Here is a 19,263-nt window from a genome sequence, read left to right as displayed (position 1 = left end):
TCCGATTTATCATCCTTGGTGAGAGGGAACGATTTACTCTTCACAAATTGATCAAGAAGACCGTACAATCTCCGGGCAGCTTCCTCTGCCATGCTCACTTCTACTAATAACGCAGAGGCGCGGCGCTTCGACTCCCCTTTCCCCATCTCTTCCTTCATCCAGAATTGCGCATTCAGGAAAGCCGACGGCCAAGATCCGGAGTGACCCATGTATTTATTTGCAAGAAATGGGAACAATCCTTGCCCAGTGGACGGATTGGTGATTTCAGTGGGAAATCTGTGTGGATAATCTCCACAAGCCAACTTGCTATAAACCCAGACCTTCCAGAGGATCAAAATAGAAACAGGATTGTGTAGATTTTATTTGCAAGACAGGTTACTAAGAGGCAGAGAATTTGCTTGATGATTTTCTAGGGTTATAAGATACAACAAGCAAAAGGGGCAATAAAGTTAATTGTTGAACAGTCCCATTAAAGCAACCCTTGCAAATAGAGCGACTGTGGTGGATTGTATTCCAGATTTCAGATCTCTTAGTGTGTTTATCCTGGACAATAAGGGGACTTGAAATCGTTGTGCCATTGTGGGGCAATTTTGAATCCAATTTAGTTGGCTCTTTTGAAGCCATGCCTACATCATTCTCTAAAATTCTAGTCGGTGATCAATTTTGTGAGTGCTTTCAGTTTGAAGACTTTACAAAGTCAAATTTCAGATATGCATCCTATATCAAATCAATCTTCAAAAGGGACATACAGGTTCAACATGCGACCATCGCAAAGGCAGAGTCAAAGCCCTTAGTATCTCTGTGATCTGCTTAGCAAATATCTGAAGTCTGTTCTTGTGGTATGAAGAAATGGAATTAGGACTAAGTTCTTTTATATATTTACAAGCTCTGTGTGCAGGTTTCAAACAGAGAAAAGCAATGGGACGAGTGGGGATGCTACCTCTTATTACCTTCTTGTCCTTGCTCGTGGAACTAAGGCAAGCTAAATTGAAAAAACGGTTTGGAATGCAAAGACATCCCAGAGGACACATTATTTCAGCTACCAAAACAGAAGTGGCATGATAGCCATGATAAAGAGAAATATCAACCGGCTCAAATTAATGCCTCTGGTCATGGTGCAAAGTTTACCAGTAAAAATTGCTAACCATGATCGATTGTGGCGTATTGGTTACAAATAGAGATTTTAAAGTACTTTCCTACATAAACTTATCTGCCACCAAGCTTGGATATCTTCCGGATCGATAGCTTCCCTGCTTTCCAAAACAGAACAGAAAATAAAGAAAGATTACTAACTAGGGTGGAATCTGTTAACTGGAGTCAGAGGAGGAAGGGTTCAACCAAAGTTAGAGGTGCGCTAAGTTTGGGAATCCTAGGGGAGAAAACTTTAAGAGTGCAAAGTGACTTGCAGATTGTTACCATTTCTATGAATAAAATGCATTTTAGTTGAAGTGTTTATGATTTGTCGCAAACAAGTATCAAAGGAAAATTGGCCAAAGAATGTAGAAAACCCATAGTACGGTTAAATGATCTTATCTGGATGCAACTGCTCCCAAAAAAGGTCTATCATCAAGATCTTTACTCGATGGTGATCTTCTAGGCGATAGCTGACTTCGAGTCATTTCTTGTATGTGCTCGATTGATAGGGCCCCCAAAATAGGCCTTTCATCATTACTTCTTGAGGGTGATCTTAAAGGTGATGACTGCTTTTCCATCACACCTTCCGAATTCTGCATTCCTGGCACTGCAAAAACAGGTCTACAATCTGTACTTGGAGGTGAAAGTGATTCTGAAAGTGGTGATGCATGAATTGTTGCAACTTGTTGGTTTGGAGATCGTGGAGAATTCCATTGTCTATTAATCCCTGACTCCATGATATTTTGTCATGAAGACAATTCTATACCTTTAGACAGATTTTCTTTGCCACCTTTTTGAGATGAAAGCACTCTGTAGCCATTGTCAACAGGTTTTGTAGGTTTTAGCCAATGTAAAAGGCTAGCATCCACATAGACAACACCACTAGGTGGAGCCTCCCCAGGCATGGCATTTGAGTGACTTTGCACTGCCAATGAGATGTTTTCTTGATCATTCATCCACACTGAATAGGACTGATCATTCATCCACAATAAGTACAATGTTCCACCAAGTACTGTATTCAATCAACAGCTATTTTTGACAAACAGATTGACATGGGGAAAAGTAAGAATATGAAAAGAAACAAGAAGACCCCTCATGTCTACCTATGCAAGGTCTCAAACACCATGCCCATCTTTGTAAGTATTTCTTTGACTTTAAATTCGTGTTGTAGCTAAGGAAGTTTAATCTATGCTTGTGCTTTCAACAGTCCTAGAAAATAAAGGGAGAAGTGGGCTTCCACCTTTAAAATAATTATTTTTAAAGAAACAATGCCCTCTTGTTGTGCATCTACGAACTTTGCTAAAAATGGATAAGGACTAGGCATGGAAGTTATATGTTCCAGAGTACATGTAGGACTTATCATGGTTGTTACATCTGCCAGGGTATTGTTCTTGTAGCCAAATGGATTGTGAGCACTATGTGTAATGGGTTGAATTCCAATAGCTGATATGTATGGTGTGAAGAAACAAGATGTGCTATATATATTTCATTGATGAAAGACTTTAAGTGTTGTTTCTGTCCTTTCGAAATTTGCAGGAAATATATTAAAAGAAAAACAAAAAAATATTACAATGTACACATTTTACTATGCCTTTTCATTTCTTTATTTATAAAATTTTGCTGCCATTTATACTTGTGGGAATTCTATTTAAAGTATTTCACAATGATGGGAAACAATTAATCTCACGTTTACAATCCTTCTTATGATCAGTACCCAATTAGATTTTGTACAAAATACAACTACCTACACTTTAAGCAGTGGTTCTGATCTCAAATGACCAAATAACTGCTTTGTAGATGTCCAAAATTGAACAGTGATTACTAATAACTGAGTTATTAAATTGTAACAGTCAATCTTTTAAAACCTATGTAATGCATAAAACCTATGTACGACTATGTACCACCAATATAGACACCTACAACCTTGGGCAATCTACAAGCACTGTAACGAACTATGGAGATTTAGTTGTTAATGGTTGCTAGAACAACGAATTTTAGAATTTCATATGCAGAATTAGAAACTTAAATTGAAAAAAACAAGATTCTAATTGTTGTTGTGTTATTGACTTTGTAAAGAAAGCTTTTAATGGACAAAATAATCTTTGTGAGAAATTTCTTTATTTAAACTATAAATTCAACCACAAGGAACACATAGAACATATTCAGAACACCAATAAATTATGACCCATTATGACTCTTTCACAATTTAGCATGGTAATAAAGACATTCATAACTTAAAAACATAAGTTTGGCATGAGAAATATAAATCTATTTTAACAATCTAGGATTGCAATGTAGCTCATGGTTTTAGGCCATTCACACTATATACAGTGCATTTGGTGGAGTCAAACAAGGATACCATAAAGCTCAAAGCTTACAAGAAGTTATTAAGCAAGAAAAAGGTTGATTTCATGGTTTCAAGGAGGGAAGAACTAATCTTCCTTGGGAAAAATAATCCCAAATTATTTTGGAAGGAGCTCCAACCGAAAAAGGCACAATTTGGAAATAATATTACAACTTCTAAATGGTTTGACTATGCAAGACAACTCTATGAGCAGGTTCCCAAGGTTGACCCTCCCCCCTTGGTCAACATTGATACTAAACTCTTCACAGAACAAGAGGTAGAGATGGGTATCAAGAAGTTGGGTGTTGGAAAAGAAAAAGACTTAGCTGAACTCCAAGTAGAATATCTAAAGTGGGGCTCAAAGATTCTTGCACCTCACATTACAAAAATCTTCAATAACATCATACAACAAGGTCTCCCCACAGATTGGACAACTAGTCTGGCAATACCTCTTTTCAAGAGCGGTGACATCAATAATCCCTCCAATTATAGGACTATCATGATAAACCTTTTGTTTGCAAAGCTATTTGGAAGCATGCTAGAAAACAAAATTAGCAAGTGGGCAGAAGAAAGAGATAAGCGTGCTTAAGGGCAAGCAGGTTTTAGACCTAAACATTCCATAGTTGATCATTGTATAACTTTAAGGCACATCATTGAAAAATTTTGGGAGAAAAAGGAAGAAGTTTGTTGTTGCTTTGTTGATTTTAGAAAAGCGTTTGACTCGGTTCCTAGGGATAAGCTTTGGCACAGAGTGGAGGAACTTGGGGTTCCTAAACATTTGAGAGCAATGGTGCATAGGCTGTATGAAGAGGTGAAAGTCAAAATTAAAACTTCAACAAGAATTTTTGAAAGTTTTAGAAGCGATATCGAGGTCAAGCAAGGTTGCCCACTGTCTCCTACCCTTTTGGTTTATATATCGACAAGCTTGAGGAGTGGTTAAATTCACAAGGGGGTGATGGTGTCTATTCGCGAAAGTTTGTTATAAGGCTTATTTTGTATGCAGATGACCTTATTCTAATTGCTAAATCAACTCTTGGCTTGCAAGAGCACTTACTATCCCTTGAGCATTTTTGTAGAAGTGTGGGGATGCAAGTCAATATCAGCAAAATGGAAGTGGTGGTCTTCTCTAAGAAAAGAAAACATAACCAGTATAAGTTCTACTTTGAAGGCAACATTCTAGAAGAAGTTGCAAATTACAAATACCTTGGAATTGACTTCAACAAAAATCTAAGCTGGAATGGTTGTAGAAAGAAAAGAACTTTGGGAGGTTGGAAACCATTTTATGCTTTTCAAAATAGGTGTAGAGAGGCAGAGTTATGGGACTGGAAAACCACTCAAACTCTTTTGGGGCTTCTAGTGATTCTGGTGATTCTTTATGGTTGTGAACTATGGTCTAGCAGTACATTTGACATGCAATGGAGACAAATTGAGAAAATTAAGAAGCGTTTGATTAGAAACAAATTTAATATTAAAAGTGCAGTTCCTTATGATATCTTGTTAAGTGAAACAGGGACTGCTCCTATTGAAGCAATTTCTATGGTGCGAGTCATAAGGTATTTAAAAAAAAATTGAGCAAATGGAAGAGGGTAGATGGCCTAAGATTGTCTTTAATGATAGATTGTGCAAGAGAAAAAAAAATTGGATGCAATAAAATAAAAAATGGTTTAGTAAATGGGGTATTTGCTTGAACGCGTGTCCCATAAACAACAAAGAGATAAAAACTTTTGTTATGGAAAAGTTCCACAAGCGTACTTGGGATAAGGAGCTAGGAAGAAAGAAAATTTACTATATTGAAGTGTTTAATCCCACTCATAGTCATCAACCAAAAGCATACATAGAGGCCAATATCTCTTGGAGAACCAAATTTCTTATTGCTCAGTTAAGGACTAATTCTCATCAACTTCGTTGTGAAACAGGGTGCTAGAAAAGGCGAAAGGAAGTGTGGGAGGAAAGAGTATGCATTTTTTGTTCTTCCAAAAAAGTGGAAACATAAAAAAATTTCATTTTAGAATGTGAGGCCTTCAAAGACAACAGGGAAAGTTATGCAAATATGCTGGCAGCTAGCTCTTGGGATAATCTATTTAGCGAGGGGTTTGTCGAGAAGCTTAGAGCATTTATTTTGAAGCTTCACAGAAAAATGGTCGAATACATCAAGCAGATGAAGAAGCAATTTGTCCCATAGACTATCTTTAGCCACGTGGACGTTAAAATACTTTCTTCTTCTTCTCATCTTCAACAAAAACTTTTCATGAATTTAAGTACACTAAGATATAACCTTATCAACAACAACATTTTGTAACTCTAATTACAATGGAAGAGATGTAAAGATGAAAATAAAGATTAAATAAAAAAACATATTATTATTTATTTCTTCTTAAAAACCATTCATTATTCATTTATTATTTTTATTTATTTATTTAAAACTTTCATATTTTTTTGTTTAATTTTACATTATTTGTAAAATTCAAATTATAATTATAGTCAATAGTTCTTAGTTTGAGTGGTTAGGATTGTGGTTTGCTAGTCAATACTAACATTTTAATTCTTGCTAAGTCATATATTCGTGATATATTCTGATTACAAATTACTAGAAATATTCTTAATATTATAAAAATAATTAATAAAAATTTTATAACATATAATTTCAACAACAATATGATTTCAAAATTATAGTCCATTATTTTTTAAATATTTAAACTTCAAATATTCTTTAATATTTATATTAAATAATTTAGACTTAAAATTATAATGAAAAAATCCCATTTAAAATTTTTAAAAGTATTTAACTCCCGCTCCCTAAATTACCTAGTGTTTAACTCCCACTTCGAAGTGTTTACATTTCCATCTCCATTTCATAAATTAACAAAACCAAAAATAAAACATGACTGAAGTATAACATTAACCATAAACCAAACCAAACCGTGACATGGTAAATACCTTTACCTTGTGCCGTCGAGCCCGCATTGCATTAGTCGAGTCAATACATCTCTACTTAACGTATGGCTGATATGGCCCTTTTTAACACATTGCTTTGGGGATTTGCCGCCTTAGCCAACACCGCTATTCTCCTCAGATTCGCACATTCAGATATCAAGAACGTCTGCAATGATACCAACGTTTCCAGTCCTGGAAGCTCCTCAACGGCGTAACACCCATCCAAGCACAGAGCTCTAAGCTTTGCAAGGCCATGAAGCCCCTTTACTTTCTTTAACACACTACAAGAAAACAAGTTCAGACTTTCCAGTGATGTCGGCAATGCCCCAACCTCCACTAGATTCTTACAATCACTAAAATCGAGCTGTTCAAGGCCTGGGCAAATGCCTTCACCAAATGAGATTTCAGTTATTTTCGCCTGGTTCAGATTTAAATATTTGAGTCGAAGCATGCGGTTGTCAATAGAAGAGTCCAACAATCTGCGGCCTCCTTGAACCTTTTCCACACTGGCAGATGGCACTACTGCACTAATCGGGCATTCCCGTAAATTCAAAACTTCAAGATTGTTCAGCTCAGCCAGACCTGGCAACTATATTACTTTACATCCGTCCATGTCCAGATATTGAAGCTTTGCCACGCCATAAAGCCCCGTTATTTTCTTTAAGGCACAACAATCCCTCAAAGCCAGACTTGTTAGTGTTGTTGGCAATGCTCCAACCTCCACTAGGTCATTACAATCACTGAGATTGAGAGCTTTAAGGACTGGACAAACACCTTTACCAAATGATATTTCAGTGATTCTTGCCTTCGACAGGTCTAAGTATTGGAGTCGAAGCATGCACCTGTCAATAGAAGAATCCAACAATCTGCGGCCTTCTTGAACCTTTTCCACGCTAAAAAATGGTACTACTACACTAAGCGGACATTCACATAAATACAATTTTTCAAGACTGTTCAGCTCAGCTAGACCTGGCAACTCCTCTATTGCTTTACATCCTATCATGAACAGCTGTTTAAGCTTTGCAAGGCCACGAAGCCCTGTTATTTTCTTTAATGCATGACAATCCCACAAGTTCAAATGTATTAGTGTTGTCGGCAATGCTCCAACCTCCACTAAATCACCACAACAAGTGAGATCGAGATATTTAAGGACTGGACAAACACCTTCAGCGAATGATATTTCAGTGATTCTCGTCTTGCACAGATTTAAGTAAATAAGTCTAGACATGCACTTGTCAGTAGAAGAGTCCAACAATCTGCGACGTCCTCGGACATTTTCCACGCTGGCAAATGGTACTTGACAAATCGGATAAGAAACTATTGACAAGTGTGTCAACTGTTTCAAATCGCCAAGCAATTCGGGAAAATATTTCAATTTTCCCAAGCAGATTCTCAATCTCTTTAAATTCGTGAGCTTACCGAATGAATGCGGCAAGCAGGGTTGGAATTTGACGGGCAAAATGCCCGTCATAAGGCATTTTGATCGTATTTTACGTTTAAAAATTAAAAGAAATTGTTTTTTGCGATGGGTTTTGAAAGTTATAAAACGTATTTTTGACGGTTCATTTTTTAACGAAAACTTCATTACTACCCTCTCAAACCGCTGAAAACATGCATGGCAGCAGTTCTGGAATTTGATCGCACATATTTACTCGTAATATATTTTATTGACTTATCAATAATTAAGCCTTGTAATATGTGGTATTTGGAATTTGTGCCATAATATTTGTTTTTATGGAAATAAATTAAGTTCATATTATTTAAAGTTATAGGTGAATATTTGATGATCAATAATTAAGTGTTGTAATATTTGGAATTTACATTAATATATTTGTTTTTATTTAAATAAATTAAGTTTATGTTATTTATATTTAAATAAATTAAGTTCATGTATTGTGTTGGTTTTATTAAAAATTCAAATTTTAGGTCAATTCCATGTGATTATGATGGTGGAGAGGAATGTCAAAAATAGTTTTGGTCAATTTCAAAGTCTTTGAGATGGAAATTTATTTTTGGGAAGTTTTATTGGTTCATATTGGTGAAAGAAATCCATTTGTTTTTACTGAAATTGCAACATTTAAATTATCTAATAGAAATCCAAATTGAGAATATTGAAATAGGGGCAGATTGATTGCAATAACAATTAGTTGGCCGTGAGTAAAATAGATTTCTAGATATACCCATAATTTTTGTATCATGTCTTTGCAAGAATAACTCATAAGTGGAATCTGGATGATATGGGAATTGTGGATCCCATCCATGAGTAAAACAACCTTCATGATTCAACAAATCATTTAGTTATGGTTATGTTTTTTTTTTTTTTTTTCTTATTATAAATCTGTGAGAAAAATTAACGTAGTTGTGTGATTGAAAAGTATTTTTTTAATTAAAGCTTTATTAATGAAGGGTCAATTTTTTATCAAAACATTATGATTGAAGGGAAAAATTTTAAACACAACGTTCCTTGACGGGTAACATAAAGAACCAAAACATAAAAAAAAAAAAAAATTGTTTGATGGGTAATGAAGAATCCAAATTCCAACCCTGGCGGCAAGGCTTCCAACGAAGGGTCATCTATAGAAAGAATTTCCAAATTGCTCAGATCTCCAATCGCGCTAGGCAATTCGTTTAACTCTGTACCTTCCAAAATTAGTTCTTCCAGTGACAGCTGATGTGTGACTTGGGGAGGCAATACTTCAATTCTGCGACACCCGGAAAGAATTAACGTTTCAAGAGTGCTAATATTCCCAAGTGTTTTGGGAGAGAGCCTCAAGTTGCGGCAGCCGCTTAAATCGAGACGTTTGAGTCGAATCAAGTTCATGAATGAGTCTGGCAGCATCTTCAACTTCACACAATCAGCCAGCTTAACCTGTCGGAGCCTACTTAAATTTCCAAAGGCAGGCGGCAGAGTTTTCAAATCCTTGCACCCAGACAAGTCAATATGTTGGAGATTTGTGAAGTTCCCCAAAGAGTCTGGCAACGACTTCATGCATGCAGTGAGTCTCAAGTGCTTCAATGAGCGGAGAAGAAAGAATTCTTCCGGCAATGTTCCTTTGAAGTTGTGCAGTTCAATCTCTTCCAGGTACTTCAACTGCCCTATGGACTTTGGTAAGTTCAAAAGGTCAAAATGAATATTCAACTCCCTCAACTGGAGAGGTGCCTGCATAATAAGTAAGAGATTAAAATTTTAATATGATTATTTAAAAGCTATACCATTACCTGATAGGACCAAATTTTTCTTTTTAAATTGGAAAAAAAACTTTACATATACCTCCACTGTCAATGTTCCACAAAGCTCCCAAGGTCGGAATCGGTTCTGGCGGGAAGGATTGTTGTACGAATAAGTGAAATAATGAAGAAAAAACAAAGAGACTCAACAGAATAACCAAGACAAGAAACTGAATTGGATTGGAATTTTGTTATTCAACAATGATTCTCTGCTCATTACATTTCATGGGTATTTGTTAGTTTTATATTGACCGTCGTTACATAACTAATATTTCGGTATAAAACTGTATAAAACTGTCTAGTTACATTTTACCCAAAGTTACTAATTCGTTGTCAAACTAACAAACTCCACTGTGACAACAATTTTCCTAATCTCTTGCCCATGCCCATTCATCATCTTTTCTGCAAATCAAGAGAAGCTAAACACCACCGCAGCTTCTCTATTGTAACTGGCTTTGTGAACATGTTTGCACAATTCTCTCGAGTATGGACCTTTTTAAGAGCTACTTTTCCGCCATCGATCACATGTGTCAGAAAATGATACCTTACATCAATGTGCTTGGTTCTGCTGTGATAAGCAGGATTTGTAGCCAAGTGAATAGCACTTTGACTGTCACAAAGTACATTCACTTTCTCTTGCGACCTTCCAATCTCATCGAGCAGACCCTTTAACCAGATTGCTTCTTTACTGGCATCTGAAGCAGCTATATATTCAGCTTCGGTAGTGGACAACGCAACTGTTTCTTGAAGCTTTGACATCCAACTAATTGCTCCACCTACAAGAGTAAATACATAACCTGTAGTAGATCTTCTTTTGTCCAAATCACCTGCATAGTCAGCATCTACATATACGCAGACTTCTCCTTCACTACCATTAAAGACGATGCAATGGTCACTTGTGCCTCTTAGATATCGAAGCACCCATTTCACTGCTTGCCAATGTTCTTTACCTGGATTTGCCATGAATCTGCTGACAACTCCAACTACATGTGAAATGTCAGGTCTTGTAGATACCATCGCATACATTAAGTTGCCTACAGGCATATGGTACATGAGACATATACTGCTTTTCTTCATCAGCTCTAGGACTAAAAACTGAAGAAAGCTTAAAATGGGAAGCTAGAGGAACATTAACAGTTTTCACATTATTCATAGAGAACTTTTCAAGTACCTTCTCCACATACTTCTGTTGTGATAACCAAAGCTTACATTTTTCCTGTCTCTGTGTATCTCCATGCCCAAGATATGTTTTGCTACTCCAAGATCCTTCATATCAAAACGTCCTAGAGAGTTGAGCCTTTAACCTGTTGATCTCTTCCATGCTTTTGCTTGCAATAAGCATATTGTCAACATACAAAGCTAAGATAATGAATATGCCATTGAAACTTTTGAAGTACACACAATGATCATACTCACTTCTTATAGAGTTCTGGCTCACCATGAAGTAATCAAACTTCTTGTACCATTGTCTGGGAGACTGCCTCAGACCATACAATGATTTCCTGAGCTTGCAAACTAATCTTCTGCTGCGACTTCGTACAAAACCTTCTGGTTGTTCCATATATATCTCTTCGTTCAAATCACCATGTAGAAAAGCTGTTTTAACATCTAACTGTTCTAACTCAATATTAAGCAACGCAGTTAGTGCCAACACAGTACGTATAGAAACAAGTTTTACAACTGGAGAAAAAATCTCATGAAAGTCTATACCTTCAACCTGAGAATACCCTTTTGCTACCAGTCGCGCCTTATACCTTTCGATACTTCCATCAACTTTCCGTTTCAGCTTGAAGACCCATTTACATCCAACACTTCTCCCTTCAGGAAGCTCTACAAGATCCCAGGTATTGTTCTTGGCTAAGGAGTCCATTTCTTCTTCCATAGCCATTTTCCATTTCTCGCTATCTGTATTATCTACTGCTTCCTGATAACAAGAAGGTTCCCCATCTTCAGTAATCAAAGCAAAAGATGAAGCAGAATCTTCATACCTTTTGGGAGTTTTCCTTTCCCTCGTAGACCTTCTCAGAGCAACTGGTTGCTGAACTGGTTCAGAAACTTGCACTGGTTCAGAAGCTTCAACGGCTTCCTTTGTGTCTTCAACGCCTTTTTCTCCAGAAGTCTCTCCTTCCTTTCGACTGTCACCGAAAGGTCTAGCCTCCAACTGAACTTGTTGATTCGGCGATACCTGTTCCTGTTCAATTCTTTCAACATTTGATTTTAACAAAGAGGATTCATCAAATGTTACATCTCTACTAATGACTATCTTCCGCAACGTAGGATCCCACAACCTATATCCTTTCACTGCATAGTCATACCCAACAAAGACATAACATTTCGAATTTGGATATAATTTTGAACGCTGATTTTTCGGAATAAGAGAATAAGCATCACAGCCAAATATCCTCAAATGTGAATAGTCACAAGACTGACCTGTCCAAACTTCTTCAGGAATTTTACAATCAATTGCTACTGAAGGTGATCTGTTAACTAAATAACAAGCAGTAGAAACTGTTTCTGCCCACAACTCCTTTTGCAAGTTAGCATTGTTGATCATGCTTCTGGCTCTTTCCATAAGAGTCTGATTCATACGCTAAGCAACACCATTTTGCTGAGGAGTATAAACAACAGTTTTGTGTCTAACAATGCCCTCATCCTTATAGTATTGTTCAAATTCAACAAAAGTGAACTCACCACCATTGTCAGTTCTTAGACATTTAATAGATTTGCCTGTTCTTTTCTCTACCATTACTTTAAATTGTTTAAAGACATTTAATACATCAGCTTTCCTTTTTAGCATATAGACCCAAACTTTACGGGAGTAATCATCAATGAACGTTAAAAAATACAATGCACCTCCATATGACACAACAGGGGAAGGCCCCCACAGATCAGAATGAATGTAGTCTAAAACATCTTTACTATTATGATTTCCAACTTTAAATCTCTGTTTACACTGTTTTCCATACACACAATGTTTACAGAAATCTAAATTCAAGGATTTCAGACCGGGAAGAGATTTATGTTTCATCAATATCTGAAGACCTTTCTCGCTCATATGACCCAATCGCTGATGCCATAGACGAGTACCTGCTTCTTCCTTTTCTGATGCAACCGCTGCTTCACTGACCTGAGTACTTCCTTTTAACCTGTAAAGATTTCCGACCTTTTCTGCCTTCATAACCACAAGGGCTCCTTTAAAGACTTATAACCATCTGAATCCAACACTCCCAAAGAAATCAAAATTTTCTTCAAATCAGGTACATGTCTAACACTGGTTAATGTCCTAACTATGTTATCATACATCTTAATCCTGATATCTCCCATCCCAACAGTCTGACATGACACATTGTTACGCATAAACACAGAACTACCTTTTACATTTTTATATGAAGTAAACCAATTTCTATGTGGGCACATGTGATGCGAAGCGCCAGAGTCTAACAGCCAGTTATCAAAAATCTGAGAGACATTACATTCAGGTGAAGTTTCATCTATCATACATAATTCTTCAGCAGATAAAACTTCGTCTATCATACCTAAATCGACCTGATTCGCTTTGTTCTTCGGGTTTTCGGATTCCTTTCGTTTCCAACAGTCCTTCTTCAAGTGTCCAACTTTACCGCAGTTCCAACATTTTGCCTTACACTTCTTTCCCTTCGATTTCGATCTGGAAGACCCCCTTGGTTTTTCTCCTCTTTCCTTTGAGCGTCCTCTAGCGACCATGGCTTCTGATGCAACTGTTTCAGTGCTGGATTTCCTTCGTACTTCTTCAGACAGGAGAGCTCCCACGACTGATTCAAACTTCAAAGAATCAACAAAGCTGAAGCTGATTGAAGTTACGAAGTGATCCCACGATTCAGGCAGAGAACACAACAAGGTTATGGCTTTATTTTCTTCCTGTATTTTGACTTCCATATCTATTAATTGACATATTAGTGTATTAAAAACATTCAAATGTTTTGCAACGTTTGAACCTTCTTTCATTCGAAGACTGTATAACTGCATTTTCAGATAAATTTTGTTGGTTAATGACTTTGTCATATAGAGATTTTCAAGTTTTTCCCACAATCGTGACGTCGTAGTCTCTTCAACAATATTGAAGAGAACTTCATCCGCTAGGCATAACCGGATGGTACTGAGAGCTCGGGCATCCAAGTCCTCCCAGTCTGAAGTAGTCATGGTTGCAGGTTTCTTAGTTGTCCCATCCAATGCCTTGTGCAACCCTTGTTGCACAAGCAGATCCCTAACCTTCAGTTTCCAAAGAGAAAAATTGCTCTTTCTGGTGAATTTCTCCACCTCGAATTTCGCATTCGACATCTTGGCCATTTTTCCCTTTCCTAGGGTTTTAGTCTTTCTAGGGTTTATATATATATTTTTGTTTGTCTTTCTAAAAAAAAAAATTCCCCAATTCAATTATTTCAAACCCTTTGTTTGTTTTTCTTCAAACTACATGAAATCTTTCCTTCAATTCACATAAAAAAAACCACCTTTTACAAATTTCTGGAAAACTTCTGAAAAACCACCACTTTACTCGTAATACTTCAGCATCCTTGCAGCAGATGGCTGATGGCAGATAACTCTACACGCAGGCAACAGGTCCACGGCTTCTTCCTCGGGCTGCAGTCAACGCTTCACGCTCTGCTCATGCAGTGGCCTTCCTACTCACACTGCCGCCAGACTCTTCACGCTCTGACCTCTGCATGCAGATGGCTCCTCCTCACGCTGTCACCGCAGAGAAGAAAGAACAGCAATCTGCGTGTTGTCACGCTCTGATCCAACGCAGGTGGCAAATTCACTTCCGCCAGACTCGGCTCCTCCTCACGCTGTCACCGCAGAGAAGAAAGAACAACAATCTGCGTGCTGTCACGCGCTGATCTAACGCAGGTGGAAAATTCACGCTTTGATCCAAATGCTCTAATCTCAGGCAGATTCACGCAGGTCTCAGCAGAAGTTTGAAACGCCTCACGCAAATACAGCTTCCACCACTCGCTCGGCCCTTTTTTTAATATGCAAGAATCTGGCTCTTCTGACTCTTCACGTAGGGCAGTCTCGCTCTTCTGGCTCTTCACGCAGGGTTTTGGTCACGCAGGGACAACACCAGCACTGGAACGACAACACTGGAACGGTATGAATAACTTGATGCAGAGCACATAGCCTTTCACGCCTCGCTCATCTTCACACAACAAAGAACAAGTCTTGGACTCACACCTTCAACGCACAACCGCTTTCTTTCACGCCCAGGCTCACCGCCCTCGGAGCTCTGATACCACTTGTTGTACGAATAACGGAAATAATGAAGAAAAACAAAGAAACTCAACAGAATAACCAAGACAAGAAACTGAATTGGATTGGAATTTGTTATTCAACAATGATTCTCCGCTCATTACATTTCATGGGCATTTGTTAGTTTTATATCATCGACCGTCGTTACATAACTAATATTTCGATATAAAACTGTATAAAACTGTCTAGTTACATTTTACCCAAAGTTACTAATTCGTTGTCAAACTAACAAGGATCTCCGCCGAACATGGTTTCCTAGTTCTACCAGTTCTAAGACTCTTAGATTCTTTAATGGAATCAACGAAGATAGAGAGTTGTTTGAATCCTGTATTGAAATCCACGAAGCTAAGGAGTCGTCATGTATCTCACAGCGAAGCCAGAGAAGTTCTGGATGTGTCATCACCTTGAATAAGCTTTCAAAACAATTATCTGGAGCTCTCAGTAGCTGCAACGTGCTCATGTCAACTATACGATTGGTAAACTCCGCAGGACTTTGAAACGATTCGCTGGGTGTTTGTTGAACGATGTTAATTCCTTGCACCTAAATTGTTACAGGAAAGTCGTTGGAAACAACATTGACATCTTTGCAAAGTAGTTGGAACGATACAATGTGTAGAGTTCAATCACTCACCGTGGATTGAGTAGGCACATTACGAAAAAGGTTGTCATTTGAGCGTCAAAGACGACGTGGACATCCACCAGGTTCTTTCTCCGCCAAATCTCTGCCCAAGTCACGGAGGTGATCAGGCATTCTTATACAGTTCTCACTGTCAATTGTTACAAGACACTTACTTTCTAGAGTCCTAAGACCAAGCGATCCTTCCCAATCAAATCCGTCCCATACTCTCGTGGCTGTATCCTTTTTTATTCCTATGAAGAAACAAGCGATATCTAAAAATATCTGTTTCTCATGTTCCTCGAGACTGTCGTAGCTAATTCTCAGCCTGTTTTTTATATCAGCCGGAACTACATTCTGTAGTTTACGTAACTGGGCTTCCCAATACTCCAGGTCAGGCCTTACCATGTAAAGCAACGCCCCAATCACTATGAGAAACAAGGGCAATCCTTGGCACGCATTTAAAAACTCTTCAACAAATCCTTCAAACCCTGTAGCATGATAAGGCTGGTGGAAGGCATGCGAGCAAAAGAGGTGTTCAGAATGTTCAAGATTCAGGCCTGTCATCTTGTAAATGGATGACTCCTCTAATCCTCCAGATATTCTAAGGTCCTTATTACGAGATGTAAGCAAAATTAAACTACCAGAAGGGAGGACGTCCTTCACGGGTGAAAATAATGCATCCAGTTGCTCAACATCATCCACGTCATCCAATATTATTAAAGCCTGAGAGTTGGAGAGATGTTTGAGCATGGGTATACCTTCATCAATGCTATGTATCAAATGATCTGATCCAGTCAAATATTTGTAAAGCTTACACTACCAGGAAGGTAAGAGGTGCCTAGCTGCAGCGTCTCTGACGTCAGGCAAAAAACAGGACCGCTCGTAATCTGATCCCTTCGTGTTGAAGAATAATTTTGCCAGGGTGGTTTTCCCCATACCACCCGGACCCACTACCCCCACAAGGTTGGGTCCTCCTCTGTTGTGCTGCTGCTTCGGTAACAACGTTGTTTCAAAGTCTAGCAGCTTTTCATCCAATCCAGTTGGATGCTTGGCCACATGAAATGCTGATCTTCTAACCTTTTTCTGCACCTGTCGTGATATGTCATTGACGAGCTCGCCTTCATCACTGGCAAAAGAATAGCACTGCATAACTATTTAAAGCTTTGTTTATCAATACAGTTAAGCTAATGCAGAGGAGGAGAGAATAGTACTAACCCACTACAGGCGTCCAGCTTGAAACCGCTTATATGTGAAACTTCATACAGTGCTTTTCTCCAAGCCGCGAGTTTTTCTTGGGTGTATCTTCCTTTCTTTTCAAGATTTAGAAGGGCTTCAACATACACTCTATCTCTGCCTATCCACCGGAGAAATCTTAGGGCTTGAGCATACACTCTAAACCTGCCCGTTGACCGCAAAAACCTCAGGGCTTGAGCATACACTCTAACCCTGCCCATCTAACGGAGAATTGCCAAGCCTTGCGCATACACTCCATCCGCGTCTTTGGGCTTGTCCGTCCATCGTAAATGAGAGGGCTTAACTTTGTAAAATACCGGAATAACAGTGGCACCCGACTTCAACATCAAGACCAGCTCGTCCAGACACCATCTTGATTCGGCGTATCCAGGTGAAAAAATAGCCACGTGAATGGAAGCGGTGGCTATAACTCCTTGAATTTTAGGGTCTATCCTTTCTCCGCGCTGCAATTCGGGCTGGTCGAGAAATACTTGTAGTCCATAGTAAAGAAGACGGCGGTACAGATGGCTTGCGAAAGTCTTTTTAACATCTGTCCCGCGATGATTTAAAAATACGTCGTACCTGTAATTGCTATGCGCAGATGCAGAAGTGGAGGTGGAGGCGGAGGCAGGAGCTGCTGTGAGAGCCATTGTTATGAATGCAGTGTAGTGATCCACAGAGAAATAATAAGATGATGATAAAGATCAAATGTCGGCGCAGATAAACAGATAACCTATGTTTCCCTCTCGTTGATATGATGAGCGATTACCTCCCAGTTTAGCAGTAACAGCTCTTCGACTGTTACATCTCTTTTGTATGTCTCTTTGTCTCGCCTGTTTTAAAGTGGGCACACCGCCGAGAGCTGTAACGAAGCCGGTAAGTGGGTAAGGAGTAGTCTAACCAGGCGGAGGAATTGTCCGGATAGTCTGCCGGCCGGCAAATTTCCGACTCTGGCTACCCGCCATTCCTCCGCCCCCTTCGAGGTCAATCTCTCCGTACTCAGATTTTGGCGATCCGATGTCTACTCACAACATATGCATCCTGTCACTGTAGTTCTACTTGATGCCCATCACATAAGCCATCCATCCATGGAACATCTCGCCGTGCATTCCCGCAAATTTGAATTTTGAATTTAAAATTTTGAAGTCACCAGATCGCGCCCATCGCGCCCTCCAGCAGGAGACCTCCTTAAGCCTGTAGTTGCCAGGAAGCACCTCTTCAAGCGAGGACAACAACGGTGGAAAATGCAGCTACACAAAACAGAGATCTCATCGCAAACGCTCATTTGATGACAGTGGAAACGTGGAAGAGGGGATGCCAAGGACTGCAATGGAAAGCAGAAAACCCATCCACAAGAGAATCAACTGAACAAGAAGTTACGACTTTCAGCAACTCCAACTCACTACACGGATCGATTCACATCAGCAACTCCAACTCACTACACGGATCGATTCAAATCATCAACTCTGATTTTGCTACAAATTATTGCCGCCACCTGCAATTTAACCTGTAAAACAAATAACTAAAGGCGTAATAGATTATCTTTTTCTGGTTTTACTACAAGCTATTGGGCCTTCTCTGATTTATCAATGAAATTTGCAAACTCTTGCAAGGAGTTTTGTGATTTGTCAGTAAATTAGATCATTTAGATTTACTGCAAAATATTGGTTCATTTGCACATTTCAATGTGATTTACCTGCGAAGAAGATATTGTCATCTTAAAAGGATTTTTATCTTGGATGGTTACATGTTTTCCATATAATTTATTCTTAAAATTATCTAAATGAAAATTAAAAGAAAACTTTACTATTTAAATTGTGATTTATTTGTAAATCGCTGATCTAAACCAGATCAAGGAAACCTTTGATATCCATACGCAAGTGTTTTCTCTGAATTTTCTCCGTGATTGGATCTCACCTTAATAAAACTTTGCTCGCTGCATTGATGCGAAATCGTTAAGAGAATGACTAATTCGGCGGGAAATTAGTGTGGTAAACTATTTTAGTCTGTGAAAGAAATATCGCTTTCATTTTATCCAGAGATATGTAAGTTATTGTAAATTAATGTGAGAAATATCAAAAGAATAATCTTCAGAATCTAGAATGTTGTAAGTTATTGTTTGAGAGTGAAATTATTTATAACTGGTTTCTACGTCAAATTTTTTATAACTTCTTGTCTTCTTTAATGAGCTTTAAAAAAATTTGAGTTTGCAGAAGTTTTCTCAATAATTATGTGAAAGATAAGCCCTAATTAGCTAAGACTATTAAGGAATGGTGAGCAAATATATCTCACTATTTTAGTAAATGGGTTTGAGGGAGAGGATGCATTTAATGCTTAGAACATGATGGAATCTAGATATGTGTGGGGTTGTAGAAATTAGTTGGTAGTAAAGTAAAGTTTATGATGTATAAGTGACTCCACCAAGGATATAAGCAATTGTGGGTAGTGAAGCAACACCATGAGGTTGAAAATTTTATAAGAGAATAAA

The 19,263-nt window shown here is 38.3% G+C and overlaps 2 protein-coding genes and 1 pseudogene across 2 annotated transcripts; all 3 read right to left on the bottom strand.

Annotated features, from left to right (window-relative positions):
• Window positions 1–6,756: 6,756 nt before the first annotated feature.
• Window positions 6,757–7,883, bottom strand: LOC149214430 (uncharacterized). The gene has a single exon (XM_089389389.1). The coding sequence runs from the start codon at window positions 7,881–7,883 to the stop codon at window positions 7,002–7,004; it is 882 nt and encodes a 293-aa protein (XP_089245515.1). The 3' UTR covers window positions 6,757–7,001.
• A 7,716-nt stretch (window positions 7,884–15,599) lies between these two features.
• On the bottom strand, window positions 15,600–16,996 carry LOC149214429 (disease resistance protein RUN1-like). Its single transcript, XM_089389388.1, has 3 exons — window positions 16,758–16,996; window positions 16,420–16,668; window positions 15,600–16,311 (listed from the first exon to the last, which is right to left on the bottom strand). Exons 1-3 carry the CDS (start codon window positions 16,994–16,996, stop codon window positions 15,600–15,602), a joined length of 1,200 nt encoding a protein of 399 aa, XP_089245514.1.
• LOC149214428 (putative 2' cyclic ADP-D-ribose synthase BdTIR pseudogene) lies at window positions 16,997–17,425 on the bottom strand (annotated as a pseudogene).
• Window positions 17,426–19,263: the final 1,838 nt, after the last annotated feature.

The sequence above is a fragment of the Pinus tabuliformis genome, chromosome 1_1 (assembly GCF_031772625.1).
Source record: "Pinus tabuliformis cultivar Carrire ecotype Pingquan chromosome 1_1, CPIR1, whole genome shotgun sequence".
Taxonomy (NCBI): Eukaryota; Viridiplantae; Streptophyta; class Pinopsida; order Pinales; family Pinaceae; genus Pinus; species Pinus tabuliformis.
This window is presented reverse-complemented; position numbering and strand designations above follow the sequence as displayed.